Source organism: Hesperophylax consimilis, chromosome 1 (genome assembly GCF_061612785.1).
Source record: "Hesperophylax consimilis isolate HC1 chromosome 1, BYU_Hcon_1.0, whole genome shotgun sequence".
In the NCBI taxonomy this organism is placed as follows: domain Eukaryota; kingdom Metazoa; phylum Arthropoda; class Insecta; order Trichoptera; family Limnephilidae; genus Hesperophylax; species Hesperophylax consimilis.
This window is the reverse complement of record NC_142836.1, coordinates 6,939,088-6,962,171: the sequence shown is the minus strand read 5'-3', so window position 1 is coordinate 6,962,171 and position 23,084 is coordinate 6,939,088. Positions and strand designations below refer to the sequence as shown.

Genomic DNA, 23,084 nt, shown 5'->3' with positions numbered 1-23,084 from the left:
GGTAGCTGCCCTCGGAGTATAATAATAATTATTGTCAACGCATTTGGCGTTTTTTTTTAGGCACAGTGCAAAAATAAGTTGTAATCTTGTTACATCAATTCTAACAAGGCTTGTTCCCTTTTTTAATTAAACGTTTAATGAAGTGTTGCAAACACGTACTGTGTTTATAAGAAATCTTAAAAAATAAATAGACAAAACTGTTTTGCACCGTCAACTTTAAGTACCTACTCAATATTTTGCAAAATACCACAGAATGTTTTTATTTTGATATGAATATACATGTTCATAGAGTTATTTGCAATAAAACAATGGATGGTGGACTCACTTGTCTATATCTTGGAAGAGCAGCTCGCACACAGAGCATCTCAGTTCACTGGAGTCCTCTAGTTCGTCTTCTTCACGATCGTCCTCGACTGTTCCACTGTTCTGAGATCCTGTGAAAGCAAAAAATGCTTTGTAAAATATTACCTTATTAAAATAAAGAAAAGTGTTGATAAACGCTTCAGAAGCACAAACCTAAAAAAACAAGGTTTAGAAATTTAAATACAATTTTTAATAAATCATAAAAATACCAGTTATTGTCGTACATAATATTGGACGTTCACTTAACCTACAATTGAGTAGCTATATACGAATAAAATATTAATGGTTGAGTGTCAAGTTTAAAATGACTGATTTTTTCATTCTTGACATTTCTTCACTTAAAAATTAACTCTTTTCACAGTGTTCTAGTTTTCTGATACAATATTTTTTTTTTGTTTTCCATTTTTAATTGATTTTAAGGTGAATGTATTGTTTAAAAAAATCTAAATAAAAATTATTCATTATTACAAAACACAATCAATTAACTGACTTAAAAAATATTAAGAAATAAAACTGAACTAAATTTTATTATTTACCAGAAAAATGGTTGGCCAAATTAATCACAACACAAAAACAATCAGTAGCTTCCGATGTACAGGTGAGGTCGTCCTTCCGTACAATACAAAACTTTAATGTTCCATAGAGCACAAGTGGTACTCAAAAACAAAAGGCGTGTCAAATTGGCATTAACCCCCCACCCTCAGACACGCACACCGCCCTGTTCTAACCTGTACATATTACACACACACCCACACCGGGACGGTGGAAGCTATTTTCAATGATAAAAAACGAGGGAAAATTGTGTTAGTTTTGAACACCCTCACAGGTGTTCGGGGGTAGTTCAGAATTTAGAATACTTAGGTATAATTCTGTATGTAACTATTTTTTCAGCATAATATTTGGTTTTAATTTTGTAATTTTTTTTTCGGCAGGTGAAATATTCAAGCAAATCGATATTGTGAAATGATTACTTAGTACATTGTAACATATTTTCTGTAAATGAACTAACATTATATTTTTGAACACACGTATATAAAAAAGAAACAAACTAAACTAGAATCTTTAGAAAACATCAATATTAACTTTCGAATTTGATAAATTGTTCAAAATTTGTGGCAATTACTTTACAACAGTGTTACCAACTTTGATTTTATATTATTTCCATGAAACATTCTGTTACAAGGTAGAGTAAGGTCTAGACTACAATACCTTAAGTATTCATATTTCATTACGGGTAGGTTCTACAAATAATTTTGTCGCTGTTCAAGAGATGAAACATATTAACAGGTATGCCTTGAACCACCTTTCATTTAAATTATTGAGGGGTGACCCTAACTCAATATTGATATCAATTTGTCAGTAATGTAGGTGAACAAATACTAAAAACACTTAGAACCTAAGTTAAGATTTTACCATCCCTGAACGGTGAAATCCTTTACCGACCGCAAATAAATGAAATCCAAAAATAAAAGTTGTCGCCTTTTTTTCTGTTTTGTTCATTTTAAATTGTTTTAGGTAAAAAATAAAAATAACAATCGTGTCTTTTTCAGAGATATAGATACGTACGCAAAAGTAATTTTAAAATAAACATACCTAGCTTCAAATAAATTTAACTTTTTTGTCAGCGAACTTCGGTTACATTTATTTTTCAATGAAAATCCCTAAAAGTTGCTAATATATCAACCCCACCCCCTGTAAAAATACCAACCCCTACCAGAAATCAAATCAAATCGTAACTGCTTTGAAGTCAGGTGAGTCGACAGGTGGCCTAGTCGTTGGGCACTCGACTTCCCAGCCAACATACACGGGTTCGCTTCCCGACCGGACAGGAAGTGATGTACTGACTCCGGAGCTATCGCATGCGTGAGGGGTGAATCTAATCAGAGTTGAATATTTAATAAGAGTAACGTTTTTTGTTAATGTTTGACAATTTTATTTTTAAAAGAAATACAAAACATGTACGAATATCTTAACAATATTTTTAAATATCCAACTACCATAAAACTAAACGGAAAATTTTGCCTGTTTCGTGTTACCGGACTTGGCCAGCCAAGAAATAGGATGCATGGGTGGGAACAAGACGCGATGCTAACTCATCCACTGACCAGACATTTAATGATTTATTTGCAACTGTTTGTAAAACTGGTTTCTTCCTAGTAAATATACACTTGTGTACATCTTATAATCTCTTATAAATAGAAACTTTTCAGAAAAATTAAAGTTACTACTTTATGTCTAGTAGGTAGGTACTTAACCACTCAATTACTCGCGTCAATAACTAGAATATGAGTTGAGTGATTTTTGAGTTGGATATTACTCGCCCTCATTTAAAAAAAATCATTCCTGAATTTTAATACGTTGACATATAAATTTAGTATAGTGATAGTTAATGAATTCATCTATATTTTACTGTTAATTTTGAATCTACCTACGTTTATCATAAAAAAACGCACGTAACGGATTACAACGATGCACGGTTACAACGGAGTTCTCAGGGCAAAAAATAAAATCTTTTTTATTTCATTTATTCCGGAATGTGGAGAGGTGTGCCATAGAGTAAAACGTAGATTCTAGAATAGAAATATGAGTATAATAAATTTATTTTGTTTATGAAATACGTCTGAAAATGCACAAAAATTAAAAGTAATTATATGAATAAAACAAGTGGATCTAAAAAATAAATAAAAATAATAAAGTTATTACTTAAATATATCTAATTTTAAGTTAAACAAGTGGGTCTAAAGATACATCAAATAAGTAATAATTAAAATAAATTTACACACAACTAAATTAAAATCAACATTTTGTTTCGAATAGTGAAAACATACTATATATTTTAACAAATTCTTAAAAACTTCTTTATCTTTTCCCACTGAAAGTTGACGATTTCCAATTTTTTTCTAATATGTGATTAGTTCAACACAATAATATATGACAATGCTTTATTTCATTTTGCATTGCGCAATGATCGATTTTCTCGATCGATCCATTAATCTTGGCGTGCCCACATTGCGCGACACGCGCCCGTCGCGTCGCGCGCTCTAATGATATCAGCACGAGATGATGGATGATGGATGATGTGTCAGCCCTGACTTGTACAACCCTTTCATGCCTTTAGACAGGGCTGCAACCCTTATGGAAAGGCTTGCCATTATTGTTACTAATGGATATAAATATATTCAGAATTGCGTCAGTATTCAACCATTGCTAATTCAACAAATAAGAGTTGTCATGAAATAAGACAAATTACATTTAACAGCTGAATTAGACTGTAATATAGTTTAATGAAAATATAAGAATACTAATGTACAATTAACTTGATACAACTTATTAACTTATAAAGAATACAACTTATTTTATTAGCTGTTGATTTGTATTCATCGCGTTAAATGATAAACCTGATCGAATCGATTATTTTGAACATATCTTCGTAACATGAGGAGCTGATCGAGATATCTTCTAGTCCACAAAAATTTAAAATCCATTACACTGACGCTCTGGATTGCAATAATTCTTTGCATGGTCACCCAACATTTCCACCGTCTATATCATAACGGAAGAAGTCACATACGGTATTGAAAATTATGTAAAATTATTAGTAACATGTATTTCGAAAACAACCCCATCCCGTTTCCTCGCCCCTTAAAGCAGAATGTAGATTTTGTTGATTTAACTTTCAAAATAATAATAATTACTGCCTACATCGGATTTTGAAAAACTCTGTATAAAGCTCTGGCAAAGCCGGGGACTTCAACTAGTTAACAATGATACTATGGTTTTACTATGGTTTTCCATTCAAGATTTCGGCAAGTATTCCAGACCATTTAAAGTGGACATAAATTGATGAATCCAAATCTTTTTGATCTTGAGTTATTTTGTATCGATCGAGAAGAGTTATAACTTATTAAGGTGAAAAAAAACTGTAATCATATTTTTAAATCACCAAATAAGACTGGTATACACAGAAGCGATCACAAATCATCCCCTAGTACCCCAGCATAGTTGCAATGGTACAATTGCATAATGGACCATAACGGGTTAATTTAATATTCCCCTCTCTTTATTTGGATGAGAATCATAACTTTGGTTAGTCACTCGGGTGATCTGATCGTATTTGAAACGAAATATTATTATTTTTTTATGCATCGAGGGCGTTTTTACTACTAGAAAGTCGTAAGTGCGAATGGGTCTGTTTGATATATTAGACCTAACGGTTTATTAGTGTTAATGCGATCTGTACATATCACCGTGTTTAATTCTAAATAAATGACGTATTTATTTTTGTCATTGTACTCGGCTGTGGACGAGACTTGGGCGGGGCTGACAAATGAATCTATTATTGCATTCATATTGTCATTATTTGTGATGTTTAATTCTATTGTGTTGTGTAGGCGTTCAACCCTCAGCTAATATTTGGTTTGTCACGTGGTGTGACTGGATTGTCAAATGAATTTAATTTCATAAGCCGTTATCTTCATCAGTAGGCACAGCAAAGCAAAAAAATATGAATTTAAATCCTAACGAATTATTTTTGAAGGGATTTATCAACGGCATGATTTTTTTAAAGGAGGACAAATAAAATACTTGTAATAAGCTTATGGAACGTAGTAGGTATATTTTAAAGTAGTTGTGTATTATAAGTTCATGATTATAAGCCTTATTTGGAAGTTAAGGATATTAAAGCATCTAGTTTAAAAATAAATGTCAAGACTTCCCAGTAAATCACAATAAATCGGGAATTCTCTGAGACAGTTGAAATACCCAAATGATTATTTTTTTTAAATGTCACTCTGGTCGAAAATCATCACGTAAAACGACAATATTTATATTTCAATAAGGGAAATATTAATTAGAGAAAAAACTACTTTTAAAAAGCGATAATTTTATAAATAATACTTAAAAATTTAGACCTCTATTTAATTGTTATGTGTTTGAGAAGCAAAATATACTTTCATACCATTTCTGTTTAGAAAAAAAAGTGTTAATATGCGTATTCGACTTATTTTAAGGGTATATTGAGTAATCCGTTATGAAGACATTTTGTAATAAATGCAAATCTAATCCTGCTTACTGTATACACGGACACATTGTAAATTATAAGCTAAAAAATCACCATTATTGTAATTACCTATTGCGGAGGGGTCTAAATGATACAACCATAAAAATTGTGTTTCCCAAAGATGACGTCTATCCCGCGTCGAATTAAAAAAATAGCATTGGTCCCCAAACATTTTTTAAAAAGCAATTAAAAATAAGAAGGGTTCATTTATATCTACTGTATTTACAGATCCTATATTATATTATATACACCCCGATATTGGTACCTATCTTTTCATATAGATACCTACAAATATAAAATATTTGTATTTTATTAATATTAGCTTTACTACAATAATACCAAATAAAATTGTAATTATTAGAATTACATATCTATTTTTAATGAGCTTTTCACCATCCGGTAGAATTTTCGCAATGAAAATAGTTTTGTAAAAAAAAAAAAAATAATAATTCACTTATTTAAAATTTGTGTTTTTTCGCAATTAATTTATGTAAAATATTGTATTGTAAATTAGCGTCAGTTTTCAGAGCGGATGTTACTCTCAGTATCGCCTTGGTGAAAGATCACAATTCAGAACTAAAACGTTGCTTGAAATTGAAGTAGGTACAAAATGGCTTTAACTGTGTTTGATGACTAAATCTGAATAGCCAGGTATTTCCCCAACTTCCTTTTTTCCCATCTCTTTCCCCTCCCCTTTAAGTAAAAAAACATGTCCCAAATTGGGGGTGCCATAGTCTCACTGGCTGCAGACGGTTATGCGCAGTGTAAGGAATTTACTAAAAAATATTTGAAAATTACCTTTTTCATTCTGTCCAAGATGGGTGAACCTTCGTTTATGATATTATTGGGTTATATGTTTAAATTAGTTTAAGTCAATCTTCACAATATGTGTAATATTCCCCGGAGATTTATTATTGTTTAATATATTTTCGCACAAAATATTGATTCAGCATTTATCCGAAGTGCAACTTTGTCCAAAATATTGTACATGTTACCAAGTAATTTCCAAACTTATGAATTATCAGCTAGATTCAGATATACAGCATGGTTCCTAAGTAGAGATACTTTGTACAAGGCGATTGTAACAATCAATAGCTAAAATTTTAGAAAATTATGTACGTCAACAAAAATAATCTGCATGTTTATAATTAGTGTAATAATGTTGTGTGTATTTATATAAACATTGTAACTAAACGCCCTGGCAATTTCTTTATATCATTGATTTAACAAATACTCAATTTGGAACACAGCTTGGAAACCATTAAAATAATCATAACTGCAATACGTCGTCACTCCCGTCATAATCCTCATATTATTATTGCGACAATACCTCCGGTCATACTGTCGCGAGGGTTGGGTCGCGTGCTGGGCCTAAGCACCCCTCCCCCTTGCCGCACCGGCCCATGGGCCCCGCGGTAGCGCGATGGGCCGGTGCGACAAAGGGTTGTGTTCCCGAGTACAGACGCAGATTTATCAAAGAACAATATGCATTTTCATATTTTTATGACGCGCGAATGGATTTATCGTTTTGTCACGGATCTACAGGGATGATATGAATTTTAAGGAAAAAAAAATGTCCGTTATCTATATTTTAGTGTGTCGATACTGTCGATAATGAGTTCTATTGTGTTTCTATGATTATAACTCTGGTTCAAAAACACGCATGTTTTTTTCTTCTCCTCTTTTAATTGGAACTGATTGTATGAAGAATTCAGGCAAGCGTAAAGTACCTATCTACAACATAATATTTTTTTGCCAGAAATTATTTATATTCCATATTTGAAATGTTTAAATTTCTTACGAATAATATTAACAAATAAAGTCAGATTTCCTGATTTTTCAAGGTTCTACGCTTTTCAGCTAATATGCAATTATCAATTCTACAATTATAATATCCCTAATATTTAACTCTTCACTTTGTATATAAATATTAATAACACCATGTCCACCCTATATTCAAAACCAGGGATAACAAAAACTGTCTTATCATTTCGCACGATTTGAGGATTAATTTTATTTTGGATTAAAACTGAATATATTTCATAGCCCACTCCAACAAATTATGTATGAATTTAACCAGTTTTGATTGTCCGGGTATTCAATTGGAAAAATGATCATCATAAAAAGTTGTATAATTCCTTGTGATTGACAAATCCACTATATCCGAACACGACCGCCACATTAATATTAATTTGAAATTACATTCTGGTTGTAATTTTTGGAACCTACCTATCAGTTGTGATGGTATTCGAACATTAAATATGTATATTTGTGTACAAGTCCGTACAAAAAAGGAAAGGAAATACGAATAAAAAAATCGTTTAGTAAATAAATGCTTAATTTACTGTACTTATGGGTTGCCTCGATAACTTAGTGGCGTATTCAAGTTTTGAAGGCGGAAGGTGGCAAAGTTCTAATCCCGGTCGCTTCGAAACAGTTTTTTGCGCATGTTTTTCTAATGATGAAATTAATATTCAAAAAACGAGTGCTTTAATATGCCACTTTTCACTATACGTTATTAAAAAAAAATCTAGTTTTTTTAAAAAGCATTTTTGTAATGTTCTCTTATTTTAAAGCGAGGCCTAAATTTCCTCTGAAATCATAAGATTTGTAAGTAGGTATTGTTAGGTTAACTAATTAAGTAGGTACGTTTTACATACAATTAATTAGTAAACACGACAATTTCACATTTTAAAAGATAATCCTGAACAATTAAAAGAGTCATCATCGAACATGAAAACGGAACCGGAACGGAACCGGAACGGAACAAACCAATTTACAGACAGATAAAATTCCAAATAGTTGTGTTACAACAGTCTTAGTCAACTTTTGCTGTATATAAGTAGATACGTTTTATAAACATTAACTTCACACAGGAGGCCACGAGGAAAATAATTTCTCTCGGGCCTATATCATCTTTTGGGGAGAGCATGGTGTGGTGAGTATTTTTAAGAAAAGTTCTGTAAAGGATGGGTAGTAATTCGGGTGTCAGTTTGTCCAAGAGTTACTTATGAATCCATTCCTTAGAGAAAGTTTGGCGGGAGAGGTCTAAGGTTCCCGGTGGGCAGACGCATTCGCCGCCAAGACCTGAACAAACCTCACCGCATGAACGCGGGCACCACTGCTAAGTCACCAAACTTAGCGAACCACTTGTTATGACCTATGTCAGAGGAGTTGATTACCGAATTAATGATTCCCGGGGCGGTGGCACCCTCACTCCCTCCCAAATGGAAAACAATAATCTACTTTCTAGTTTATTAGTATATTTTTGCATTATTAATTTTAAGAATCGCGCAATAGTTGAAGTAGATAATCGCCATTTATGATGCCAGTCTTCAAAGTCTGCGCTTAATGAAATCAAATTATTAATCTATCTGAGAAAATAATTTCGGATTTGTTATGTTCTGTTGAAATGTTAGATAATAAAAGGCATCTGTGCGACTTGATCGGGCTTCTGGGAGCTTTAAGCCCTCGAAGAATCATTACTTCCTTCATCTTATTCCCGCCCGGATACCACCCCAAGCCATAAACTCAATAGGGTGACAGGTCCCTTCTAACAATGGCCAAAGTAAAACTCCAAGTTGTTAAAGCAACGTTTGTTAATTAAGTTATAATTGCCCAAGTTATAACCTGAAGGAAAGCTATCAACTTGATAATAGATTCAGCGGATGAAGCTCGACTACAGATGTTTGTAATGTCGGTGAGTATTAGCTTTACAACCATTGCGTCTCAAGCTAAAGTATAAATCTTATGGAGATTAAACTTAGCAAATAAGAACTCAAAATTCAAGCTCATTTCTCATAAACAACCATAAATTATAATTTAGGTGTTATTACTTTAAAGATACGTTCTAAATGGACGTACCTAAATAATTGTAATTTATTATTTTAAGCAGATGACAATATTAATAAGTGTAAACAAAACATGAAACAGGAAATAAAAAAGGTACAGGTCGCAACTAGGGATCGAACCCAAGATGTCTGTATTACCGGGAAATCGCTTTTAACCACTACACTATTGAAACCTGACTATTTTCTTAATCTTCGTCGATCGTGTCGCGTTGCCCCTGTAAGATAGAGATATTGTAATAAATAAATCTAAATTTACATAAAACATAACATAAAAAAGACGTAACCGTCGAAACTAGGGCTCGTACTCAGGATCTCCGTTTACTGGGACAACTCTTCTAACCACTAAGCTATTGAAACATGATCGACGAAAACGAGGACAATAATCATATTTCAATAGTTTAATGGTTAAAAGCGTTGTGTCGGTAAGACAGAAATCCTGTGTCCGATCCCTAATTCCGATCTTTTTTATTTTCTTTGCATTGTTCTGTTTCATTTTTCAATTTATTAATATTATCTTCATCTAAAAATAATTAAATATTACATTCATCTGCTTAAATAAACTTCAAAATTTAAAAAGCAATACGCAAACTGTTTTGCAAAGCGAGCACCTCAATTCTGAATGCTTCGTTAAAACTCTGTGAGTTTTCCCAGTTATAATATTTTCGTTCCCCTTTTTAACATTAACAAAATTAAGATCCACTCCAAACCTAAAATGCAACAGTATCTAAAACGTGTGAAATTAAAACCATATTTGGGAAGTGTTGAGCAATTCTAAGCCATCTTTATTTGATAAGATCGTTTTCAATTACACGGATTTAATAACGTTCAACAACAACTTTTTAGCGCGCTATTCATAAAAAAGTAATTGATTTTTGTGTATAAGTCTGTTATTTTTACACGAGTTTTAAAAATGCATTCATAAAAGTCCAAAAAACCTTAGATCCGGTGTAATACAGAGAGAATTATTCTGAAACTCCAATATCACATTAGACTCGGCTTAAAAAAAAAATTATAAAAACTGACCACAATTGACAAGAGTATCTGTGTATACAATAATTATTATTCTATAAATTATTTGATAACATAGCTAAAAGTTGTCTTTCACTGGCAGTTATAAAAATAATTTGATAAAAGCAAATAGGCACGGTGCACCAGCGGCAAAATATTTGATTATCCATTTTTATAAACATGTTAACTATTATTTTATTGCTTTCCACTGAAGCATGGCTTTTGGTATATTTGTTTTTTGATTTGTACTGATCGTACGACCATCTAACAAGTAGCGATTATCACAACACATAATGGTAAAAACGTTTATATGTTTATTGCGTAAATGCATTTTTACAATAATAGAGACGTGAGTGAAAGTAGAGACTTCGTGATACTATCTGCTTTTCTGTGTCAATTTAGATAGTGTAAGGCGTTCATGTCCAGCGGACAAAAATGTATCGTTCAATCGATTGCAGCGATAAAATTGTTATCATCGATAATGATGTTATTGTGTAGGTCCGAGCGGCGATTCTACATTATAAAATTTCTTGTGTTGGTTTTATTTATGGTTTAAACGGCACATTTCTCTTTGGTCTAACTAAGAACACTCTTACTTTTAGTATTCTGCTATATAAGCAAAATCTGAAATATTTGCCAAAAGCCGGTTCTTAGATATTTTATTAGTAACACTATTGCTTTTCCACGTAAATATATATTGAAGAGGGTTACAGAGTTATTTCAAAATCTGGGTTTCTGTGTTTGATTCCGAGAACCGTTATGATGACGTGCTATGAGTAAGTTACGAGTAATGTAATGAAGTACAAAGGGTAGAAATATGGCACTTGCCAGATGACGCCGCGCGCCGTCACGCTTTGATTGCGTCAAATAATTTGATTGGTATCTCTTCGACGCCATTCCTATCTATGTAAAAGTGGTATTTTTACAGGGATATCATGATAAAAGCATGAAAGAAAACATTCTTCATTTCACTTAGCCAAAAGCATCTGAAAAAACTAAAGCAAAACGTAATACTAAACACATTTAGTTGAGATCAAAAAGTGTTACATTCCAAATATGGCATATAAAAAGGAAGATATAAAAGGGATATACTTTTTTTGTAGGTCAAGAATGTTTGTTAGAATAAATGTGTTCAACAAGATGTAGTTAGAGCATCCGAAGAACTTTGGCGAGAGAACATAATTATTTGCAAAGGTCAACCTTAAGAAGTTGGCTTTTTGATTTGTGAAATCCATCGACATAGTATATGTGTTCAAGATGCAGTGGGTCCAAAGAACTTTGGCAAGATGATCAACATTATTATTTTAAAGGGATATCCTGAAGAAGAAAAGGAATTAGCTGTTTAATATGTGACATCCTTCGATAGTGACATCCGATTTACTTCTACCAACAAATTAATAATATACTGAACTGACCTGAACTAAAATTATTACTACATTGAAATGACGGAACATAAACTTTTGCTACCATTCTTGCATGAACATCAAAACAAAACTAAAATGTTCTAATCAAAATTTCAAGGGTTTTTGTTGACCCTGTTTAGCTTTGATTGGTATCGCATCGGCAATACTTTGTGGCAGAGGGCAAAAGGCAAATGGTCCCCAACCCTTATTATGGACTTGTCCTCTGACGGTCCCAATACTCCCCCACAATACTTGCGTTATTATCGGGGTCTGCACTGTTTTTAGGGCAGTAAAATGAAGAGGGCGATTGTGCAATACTGACATGACCTACGTGATTTTTATTGAAAAGTTATTGGACCGTTCACGGGTTTCGTAAAACTGTACCTATTCATTTTGATCAGCTTTTAAAAAAAGTCTTTGAGCAAAATATGAATAACAGTAAAAATGTACCTAAATAAACTATTCCTCAGAATGAACGCCGAAGAAGGTTTTACTGGCATATCTTCAAAATTAATTCCAAAACAAATAAAAACGGTTTAATTTTTCACTTGTAGCAAACACTCTGTGGGTATACCTACCTACATAATTAAAAAAAAAAAACTTTGTTTGAATACCACTTATATTTTTACTAACACTGATGAAGGTTCGGATTGAACTGAAACCGGTTAGTTATAAATATATACAATAAAGTGGTATTCAAACGAAGTCATTTTATTTTAATTATTATATAAACGGTTTTACCTACTGCTGAATTCACAGCCAAAGTTTTTGGTTATCTTCTGTTTCAATTTTGCTAAAATAATTTTTTGCTTCACACGATGTTTTTGATGTCGATGAAGTATTTCTGTGTTCGACAGTATGCGCAAATGAAGAAATTTTAGAAATTTCTTTTACTCACCTATAAATAAACGAAAATAATAGAAGCAAATAAAACTATGAACAAGCTAAATATACCAATGTGTAAACGGTAATCGTACTATGCATCTGATAAAAAATTAATTTCACTCCCCGTAGATCAGTTGTGATAAGATTCTTTTATAATTTTATTTACCGCACTAAGTAGTGCTTTATTTGACTTTTTCACTTCACAGAGTAATCCAACTCGCCCAATTGACTAAAACAGCCGCGAAACCTACAGACCCTAAAGGCCTAGGGTTTTTGGCCCGCGCTGATTTGGCCTTATCGTCCCCACATCTCAAAGGGTTGTTGGGCTTATGCCACTACCCCCACATGAGAATTTTATATTCAATGATTTGCATCATTTCTGAAAACGGCTTATTCTCCTGCAGGGACAGATGCATGATTTGCGGCGAACAATGGCTGTTGTTTTCATGAGATTGTATATCTGAAATCTTATTTTTTTAATTATAAAGGATTGCACGGATATAGAAATTAATCCCGCCAATACATTATTTTTGATGATAAGAATGACCTGAATGAACTGATATTTTTTTTGCGTGGTAACACAAGTGATGAAGTGTGAACGAAATTAATTATTATGAGAAAAATGTTTCAGTCCCCTTAACCGCAGATTCTGTAAAGTCAATTTAAACGAGATGTGGTTTGAAGAACCATGGCCGTTTGAAGAACTTTCTAGAACAAATATGAAGCGTAAAGTGGATGGAAGATGTCGGGAGCAGACTAGATATTTCGTAGAAACAAGTATTTGAGGACGATGTGTCAAGGAGTGTGCGTCAAGTGTACAATCATCTCTGCCTACACGTGCGAAAAAGTAAATAGCATGATGTGTAGTTAGTTAGTTTAGGTAGGAACTATAAGTACCCACTTACCTACCTAGGGGTAATAACGAAAGCCAGGTGACTCGCCTTAATTATTACGTTTTTCACCCTCACCTTTGCTCCCTCGATGACTTTTGAATTTGATTTCCGATTTCAGTTCGAAATCAAAACGACAAAACAAAACAATCCCTTTTTAAATGGTCACGAAAAGCTACAACGCTCGGTGCCTCCCACAAGTTTCACCAATACTTTTTTTTATGTCATACGATGTAAAGTTCGAGAGAAACTTATGGACAATTCAGGCTTTGGTCAGTGCAATAAGTTTCGATGATGGCTTTCATATAGTGTGGTGGAAGCGGCGGTGAAAGTTTTGTAGGGAATAATTCATAAATAGCCACGCGCGCCAACCGGAAGTGGAACGGCCGACGCTGCGGAAGTTGCCATCAGATGAATAAAACTTCCCCTCGCGAGTGGCAAATTATTTGGGGTCAAGTCACATGGCTTTCGTTACGTTTATTACTCATTTTTGTAAAAAAATATTATTAAGGTTATCGAAAAAAATAAATCAGATCACTATCGCTCTCCACGCTAATACAACCACCTCATTGAAGCGGTCAATTATTTGTACATAAAAAGTATTGTATTCTTCATCTTCCTATCAGAGGTTCGATAGAAAAATCTTAGATGCAAATTGCAATCATTAAAAACAAATCAATTTCGTCAATCTTAAGCTAAATTTTCATATTTTGAGTAAGCTCTTTAGCTCTTACCAATTCGACACCCTTCATATTTGCCCAAGATTTTATATAATTTCACGTTGGTCGCCTGTTTCTGTCGAGAGTATTTTTTAGATTTTAAAGTGTACATTACTAGAACTATTATTCCTGTTGATGCTTGGATATTTTTTTTTTTTTTTTTAAAAAAGAAAGACAAACATTCCCGGGTTACGAATAACTCAACAATGTTTGAAAATCTCCTACTAAGATGCATAATATTCGTATAATACCTGTAATTCCAATAACACACGTTTATTTTGTGCGCCTCAACTATGTCTGATTTCCAAAAACCTTGTGAACACCGGGGAACGCAGGGAACCTCGACTACTAATCAGTGACAGAGACTGATGACGTTTTAAACACTTTATCTTCAAAACAAGAGAAAGGTTACTGTATACATTTGATTTAAAAAAACTCCGCGTAAAGCCCGGGCAACGCCTGGGACTTCAGCTGTTATAAACTTTTTTTTTAAAACACAAGCCATTCAGACACATAATTAACAAATGTTTTTTTATTTGTGGTCACTTTCAAAAATATGTTTTTATTTGAGACGCCGATTTAAAGTAGGTAAAGAAACAATAATTCACATTGTAAAGTGACTAAAACGTCTGACAGATGGGGAAGCGGCCACCCTCGCATAATAACAATAATGATCTCGCCTCCAGTGGCAGTGGGAACGGCTTATTATCGCGGACCAAAGGTGACTTCATACGAGGTGGGTGCTCCCACCCTATGTCAAAGTGCTTGTGAATATTTAAAAGGGTAATTGTAACGACTTTCAATAATATTATTCCAACCCCGTATTTTGAGGGGCTGTTTTGATTGATTTGAATTTTTTGATTGTTAGGGCTGCTTGTTTAACGCAGAGTAAAAATAAATCTTTTCCAATTGCTTGTTTAAGCTGGGTAAAATTCAATTTACCTATCGGAACCTCATTTTGGCCATTCTTAATTATTTTACTTTATCGTTACTGATAGATAGTTGTAGGTCGCAGGTACTTACTACATACTAGGCTTCTACCGAAATATCAACAGAATTTTGCTAACATCCTTTCTTTTTTTTAAACATTTGAATAATAGAATTGTAAGACTTCTTAAAATCGCCATAACTCATGATGTAAATGACGTTGTGATCTGGAAATCATTACGGTGATCGAAAAGATTTCATTCAAAAAAGGTATGCAAATAACGTGTTACTACTGCTCAGATAAACTTTTGCTGCTTTAGAACAGAGTTACTAATACAGCTATTTAACTAATTATGGCACTTACCAGCATCCCTCTCATGACGATCGTCTTGTGGAGCCTGGAGCAACTCCTGGAGAAGCAGGGGCTCCCTTGGCCCCAACACCAGCTCAGCTCCAACTGGTATGTCCCTTGATACGCTGTACCATAGCTGGAAATAAAACATAAAACATTACTTGCCTGGTCATTTTTAAAGCGTGTAGTATAAAAACCCGAAATAAATTAAGCAAATTTATTTTAAGAATGCCATAGATTCAATAAAAGTTAATTTAATAAATAATTATTACCCTGCAATCACAGGTAAATCAAAATAAGTTAACAATATTTTAAGCCGATTTGCAAGAAGACCAAAAGAATTGACAATGTGCTTTTAAAATAAAACTGGACCCACTGCGGTGCCTTGAAGCAAGCTTGTCAAACGATAATATGTGTTCTTAATACTTAATGGCTATGGTGTGCAGTTTCAAAGGAATTAAACAAGTTCTTCGTTTTCACATACATAGATTATCATAGAAATTTATTTTGTGATAGGCATATAGTTATCTAGAATCAATAAAATGGCGAAGCATCCATAATTACTGCACCATACTTAATACGCTTTTACTGGCGAACCAATCAAATTGCTAGATTCTCGTCAAGTTGGCAGCACGAAGCGTCGAACTGCCGAATAATTACATGCCTCGTAGATCACGTACAAAGCCTTTCCATACACATAATGTACAAATAAATAGTAAATGGGCACTAGCTACTCCACTAATGATGTTGTTCCTTCGTAACGCTCATCAAGGCATAATTAAGTCCCGATTCCAACAAGAATCGAGTACAGTAAAATGAAACTATATAAAAAGGTGTCATTCATTCAAAATTTGGTGAGAAATGGCAATGTTATTGATTTGAACTTTTTTTATCAAGATTCAAAGTTGTTCGGTTTTTTGTTGTTGTGAGGGATTTGTATAATCTATATTATGTTGTGGAATCTTCTGATGCGCACCAAGCGTCATATTCTGAATTCAAATAGTAATATCTCACCTGTCCGGCCAATAGGTAGTGCTGCAGGTTGACCTCGTGTCCGTGATTGGAGGAGCGGACGAACTTTAGCCAATTAGATGGCTCGTGAGATGCGTCCAGCCAACCGCGTACTCCCGTGCCGGCAATCACCTGTCAACAGACAAACATAACACACGGTCAACACACGTTCATATTTATATAATCACTAATAAAATAATGTCAGAATTGGAGATGAGTATTGGTCCATCAGGCCAACCTGTACGATAGGTGGGTCCGTATTTGATTTAATGCTTATGAATTCATGATAAACATGAACATTTTTTTATAATTATTGCACGCAGTAAAATTTATTTGTAGATATTATAAAGTGTATGTAGTTACACATTTAAAAATGGGCTGCGAAAGTAGGTATTCTGTATATGCCTATAACTATAAGAGGACATTTCAATCTATCTATATAATTTTTAATAATGAATGTTTCATTGTTTGTCAAATTCTCGTTGCTATTCCATTCTTGTAATTTTGTTTAAAATTTCAAAAATTGTTCTTATTAGTGCCAGGAGTTGGTTTGAATGGTGTAAGAGGTCGGATACGCTTGGGAAAGTCGCATTATGTCAGCACTGGAATCAGATACGGATTCGAATTAACGTCAACATAATGTAGTTTTTTTAACAGTAACTGTGTGGATTTCATGATACTACATGAAGTGAATAGTAGAAAAAGTCGGGGATGACCGAGAAAGACATGAATCAAATATTTATTTGTGGTAAAATGAGACGTAGAAATGTGACCGAAGAAAGAGGTGTAATAAGAAAGGATTCCTTGGAATAGTTGAAAAGAAAGACATGACACGATCAAGTAAAACAAATACTTATTTACAATACAATCATATTGAAATCACGCTGTTGTCGGGTACTCAAGAATTCACAAAATGCTCATTGTTGTTAGACAGCATATAATTTCGATCGTGTTCAATGCACCAAACCTTTATCTCATGGGTTGAGTGAATTTATTTTTAAGGAAGATAAAGTTTGATAGTTTGAAAAAAGTTTATAATACGAATTTCTTAGACATTAAGATTCGATTAAAACAATTTTATTTGAATTCTAAATGCAATTGTATTTATAGCTCTGCGAAAAAAATGTTTAATTGCCAAAAGTAAAATTAATTCGATGAGAATCTATACCGAGCTAATAAACAGAGAGAATTCAATTGTTTATTCAGCTTTAAATTCGTGGATAAAAAAGTTATTTGTTATTCGTAGGTAATTTGATCAGGCCAGATGACCACAAAAAGATTGCATCGGCCGGGAATCGAACCCGGGCCGCCCGCGTGGCAGGCGAGCATTCTACCACTGAACCACCGATGCTTATGAGTTACTAGAGAAATTTAGTAACAACAACAAACATTTTTATAAGTTCATTTATTCTAATTTCTAATTCAAGTAACTAACAATTAAATTACATTTTTATTGTTGCTACAGAATCTGAAAGATAACCCATTTCTATAAGCATCGGTGGTTCAGTGGTAGAATGCTCGCCTGCCACGCGGGCGGCCCGGGTTCGATTCCCGGCCGATGCAATATTTTTTTTACTTAAAGTTTTAAATATTTTTTCACACTACATTAATGAAATAACAGTTTTTTATGGCATTTTTAGCATTTACAAAAAATAATACTGTAGCGCCATCTATGAAGCAAAGTATACACTCGACAATAGTACTCATTTTATTCAAAATTCAAGGTTTGAGTCTTGGATATGAATCTTTATTCGTAAAAAATACATAGATGGCGGTACCGGAACAAGGACGGAGAATTACCCGTAAACATGTTTTATATTTGGTTCTATGATAACTCCTCAAAATGACAATTCAACACACCTATAAAAAGTGCTATAAAGTTATGAAAAGTGATGAAACAAAAACTGGTTAGTTACACGTGTAACCTATTCCGGCGTCCACACATTTCACACAACTTACTGATAAATAACCTTTTAACCTAGATTACTGGTTGTTTATAAATTGGATCAAATTTAAAACAAGTTTATTCGCACCTAAAGGTTTAAAAAAACATTTATTTTACACAACCTGGGGTTCGTAATTCGTAGGTACCTACATTCAGAGCAATTTTGAGGTTTAAGGTTCATATGAAGTATATTAAATATTTAGCGAATTAGGAGGTACCCACATAAGTGATATGCAAATAAAAATAATTATGAAAATGGATTTGTCCATGTGTGACGAATGTTAACATAATTAATAATGTAATGAATTTATTTATTAGTAAGTAACATTGTTTGTTAAAAAACGACACAAAATCCCATGATCTACGATAGTAATTACTTCAACAATTTTAAAATTACTCTGTGGTATCATTTTAATAAAATGATAATAAATAACTTCGTACCACTATTTCATAGTAAAAAATATCAACATCTTCTGTCGAAACCAATGCAATCGTTTTTGGAGTGATATAAGTAGACGTTATACATTTGCGAACTGAAACGCGAACCGTACTACGAATTACGAGGAACTAATCAATTGCAAGCGGCGTTTCGCGCCATTTGCGGTTGTTTGCTTCATTCCCGTAAGTTGAGGTTCGGTTCGGCAGTTTGGCTCCTGGATGTATACGTAGCATAATATAAGCCTATACAAGGTACTAAGTAAAGACAGATTATGACAATAGGTAGTTGTAACAAAAACTTCTGTAAATTTGAACAGAACCAAGGGGCAACCATTGGTTTCAAAACACGTTGATATTTTATGGTAATAATTATTACTAGATATCCTTTCATTAGTATGTCACTATACGACGATAGGCAACTTCAGACAGACGGGAACCAACGTACCTTTAAAATGTCCGCTCAGAAGATTCTCATTTCTAAGCACAAACTGCCTCCTGTGATTTATTATGTTTTAATTCTTGATTTGTCCTGTCCTACTGTTATTGTTATTCTAAGTTTTGTCATCACTTTGTATAAACAGTATATTTAGTTTTACAATATTATATCTGTATTGGGTAAGGCACACTGTAGGAATAATTTTAAGAACATGACCACTAACAGTAAATTACCGTTTTTAAGTTTGTTATAGTAAAGTGCACTTGAAGTGAAATGACACTAAACTGCGGTGTATAAATATTATTTATTATTATTATTGAATGAACGTAAAGATGCAGGTAGGTAAAATAGGTTTACAAAAAAAATCTATGAAAAACTTCAATTTCCTGCTCATCTCAATATCATCCATTCACGTCCATTGTAACCTGAGAAGGAGTCTACTAAATATCTCAATAGATGGCAGGTCAGTGTCTATTATACTAAGAGTACCAAACATGTGTAGGGGGGTTGTGAGCTTCGAATAGAATAGGCATTAAGTCTGTAATGCCGGAAACATTTCGCACCCACATTATAACGTCTCCATTATCTGGGATCGCATCCGAATGCACATTGAATTAGGATGCCGTAAAGGGAAGCATGGTCTTGATCTTTTTCGCTTGTTACTTGGTTTGGGCGAATATAATGGGGATTCATCGGTCTGAAAATCTTCAGAATCGACAAAATGCCACGAAATAAAATAAATATCTAAAAAAAATCATGAACATTTAAATTGACGTAAAAGTTCGTGAAGAAAACTAAAATATATTTTTTTAAATACACCCACACTAAGTACCAATTTGATTGAAACTTTGTTTATTATTATTATGGTAGTCGAAAAGCATGTAAAAAACCTGTATACAAATATATTTTCATGAATAAAGAAAAAAAAAAAAATTTACAAAAGGTACTAAAATGGCCTACACATTTCTATCTATCCATATTTCTTCTATCGATTTTTTTTTAGGTTTCCTTCTGTGCTTAAAAAACTGTTGTTTTGAAGGACATTTGAAAAATCCTGAAAACAGAAGACAAAAATTCTGTCATTGAGTTGGTGTGTACAGTAAATAACTTGGTTCTGATAATATGTCTGCGTACCACAATGAAAGAGACAAAAAGAGTATAAGTTTGTACCGAATGTTACAAACGAGTAGTGAATAGATTTGTAGCAAATATATATAGTGTTCAAACTACAGAAAATGGAGAGCCAAGAGAGAGAGGAAATTTTACAATATAATAATGTCATAATGGCAAGCCAAAGTTAAATTATTATTTGAAACTGAAGATACCTAATTCAAAAAAATTGAAACCTGATACTTGTAATAAAATTTTGTAAATATCAAGGTCCGTGGAAAGCAATTACACGGATGTCTTCTCTCTCCTCGATGGTTCAATGAATAGCAACCAAGTGCAACGGAAGAGGAACCCTCGCCACCTGTTTAGTACAAAGACATTTCGGCATTGCCGACCTTTGCCGAGCCGAGAAATTCAATCTTTCACGCTCGTTTTAATTTCGGTCCAGAAGAGTAGAATGACCACAATTTTACGGTGGGTGACAACACAATATAATATGGATGTAATTCTGTATCCTTTGGGTTGTTTCTATCAGTATTGTTACCACATAATGACACAATACATAATCATTATTGCAAGTAATAAGAGTACTCTGTTTATTTTGTTAACAACGGGAAGCGATTAAAAAAATCATCTGTAGTGCGTTGTTAGGTTTGGTTAAGTATTTCTAATGGCCTCAAGACAATTCTAATCCTTAAAATTTGTAAAATAGGTTGTTATAGAAATTAACATTCACAAAAATATCAGGTTCTGACTGATATTTTCACAAGGATTTTGTATGTGAAAACAACGTTTGTAAAAACTATTCCCAGGCGTCAAATAATTCATGTAAAATTTTCAGGTAACAAATAAACGCATTTAAAGTATTGAATGGACATGGATGCGTTACATTTCAATAATAACTCATTGACACATTGAGACGGGTCAAAAAAACGGACACAATGGGGATGTTTACTGGGTATCGAGCCTTTGTCACAATATAACGAGATATGCCACTGAATCGGCGTAGGCACTAGGAGTCCACTGGTACCAAGGGTCCAGAAAAATATTATTATAATATATATTAATATTGCATACAGTATTCACAAATTATCTTCTTTTAATTTCTACCACAACACATAAATACCTGTCACACTTAATCACAAACACGTAAACACCTCAGCACAGGTTCTCCTAGTGAGGTGTTCACGTAACATACAATATCAACCACACACAGTTTTACCTACATCAACCTATGTTCTTTATTTTTTATACCTATTTTTCTGTACTACAATATAAACCACTGTAAAAAATTGTAAAATGTGTATTCAAGAATAGACATAAATAAATAAATAAATACATCTCTTGTAAATTTCACTTCATTCAATTTGTACTAATACACTCGATTGCGCTTTACTATATAAACATAAAAAATGATGATTGAGTCTTAATAAATTAAGCGAAAAGATTTTATTTTTATATTTAAATCTTTTCAAATATTACGAGAATTTAGTGATCTGGATTCTTACAAAAACTTTAATTTCATTTCCGTTTTATTTGATTTATTATTCTATTTAGCCCACCAAAGCCCATTAGGGCGTTTATAATTAATAAAGAAATAAATTATTATTATTGAATGAAAATCTAATTTTATTAAAGTACGTTCAGTTACAAAAATGAATAATATGGTAGCTTCCATCAAACGTACACTACCACTATAATTTAAATCGTTCACGTCGGTTTCAGTGGCCCCATCGGCCGACCCTGCAGAACGCCGGTGATCGTTCCGTCGACACCGCATCGCTTGACACCTCCACTGAGCGGAACCCCGCCGCGAGCATTGATAACTCCCGAAAGCTGCACAAAGCTCCACAAAGCCACCGCTAAAGCTCTGCCTCGTGCAAGTAGCGATTTACAGCCTGATGGCCCGTCACCGAGTTGCTGGGGGCGGGGAGCACTGCGCACAGATATGTGATGTATCTGTTGTCACTAGACGTATTATCTATCAATTGGGACGTATGGTAATTAATTATAGGATGTACATTGACACTTTGAAGTTTCCAAGCAACAAGGCATTTTATTTTTTTGTTATTTTAATAATATATCGCATCTATCCCACAGAAAGGGTTGAGAAGAGTGTGCTTGAAATTACAACGCATTGCCAAATTTTCTGTGTAAATGATCCATGTTTCAAAATTTATAAATATTTATATTTGCTATTATTGCCTTCATTTTCTGAATAGCTAGCATAGCCGATAAATGCATCCGTCTTTCGTGCATCTACCTAATTAAGCCTTATTTTGTCGAATGCTTTAAATATAGGAAACAAACTGCAGACATGAAGAAGATTATTTTTGATTTTGGCGTAAAAATGAATCCCGTAAAACTTTGGTTTGTCGTTGGGAATTCGCAAACTAATAGTTACCTACCTGTCTGTACCGCTAGGAAGTGCCTTATGTAATTTTTCATTTATAGTGTAATTATATTTAGCGAAGCAATTAACATAAACGTTGATTTAAACCGTATTTTATATCATGTGCGGCATGAAAAGAACGCCCTCTTTTACAAATGGAAAAATAATCCAAATGACGAGGAAACATAAAAGTCGTAAGATAAAAGACCCTCCCTTGCTGGCAAAAGAAAGCCTCTAACATGGCCGGTTATAAATTTCCCAAGTTGAACTGTCGTTAGTGAATGTAGAGGATGTG

At 33.4% G+C, this 23,084-nt stretch overlaps 1 protein-coding gene and 2 non-coding genes across 3 annotated transcripts in view; 1 reads left to right on the top strand and 2 right to left on the bottom strand.

The window, feature by feature from the left end:
- Nucleotides 1–23,084, bottom strand: part of ham (hamlet) — a 242,068-nt gene that overhangs the window by 25,469 nt on the left and 193,515 nt on the right. The window contains exons 4-6 of the mRNA XM_089635989.1: nt 16,472–16,600; nt 15,470–15,593; nt 326–434 (exon numbers count right to left, since the gene is read on the bottom strand). Coding sequence (XP_089492115.1) covers nt 326–434; nt 15,470–15,593; nt 16,472–16,600 — 362 coding nt within the window. The remainder of the gene's footprint in view (nt 1–325; nt 435–15,469; nt 15,594–16,471; nt 16,601–23,084) is intronic.
- On the bottom strand, nt 17,749–17,819 carry TRNAG-GCC (transfer RNA glycine (anticodon GCC)). Its single transcript has one exon. It is a non-coding gene; the product is annotated as a tRNA-Gly (tRNA).
- On the top strand, nt 17,961–18,031 carry TRNAG-GCC (transfer RNA glycine (anticodon GCC)). The gene has a single exon. It is a non-coding gene; the product is annotated as a tRNA-Gly (tRNA).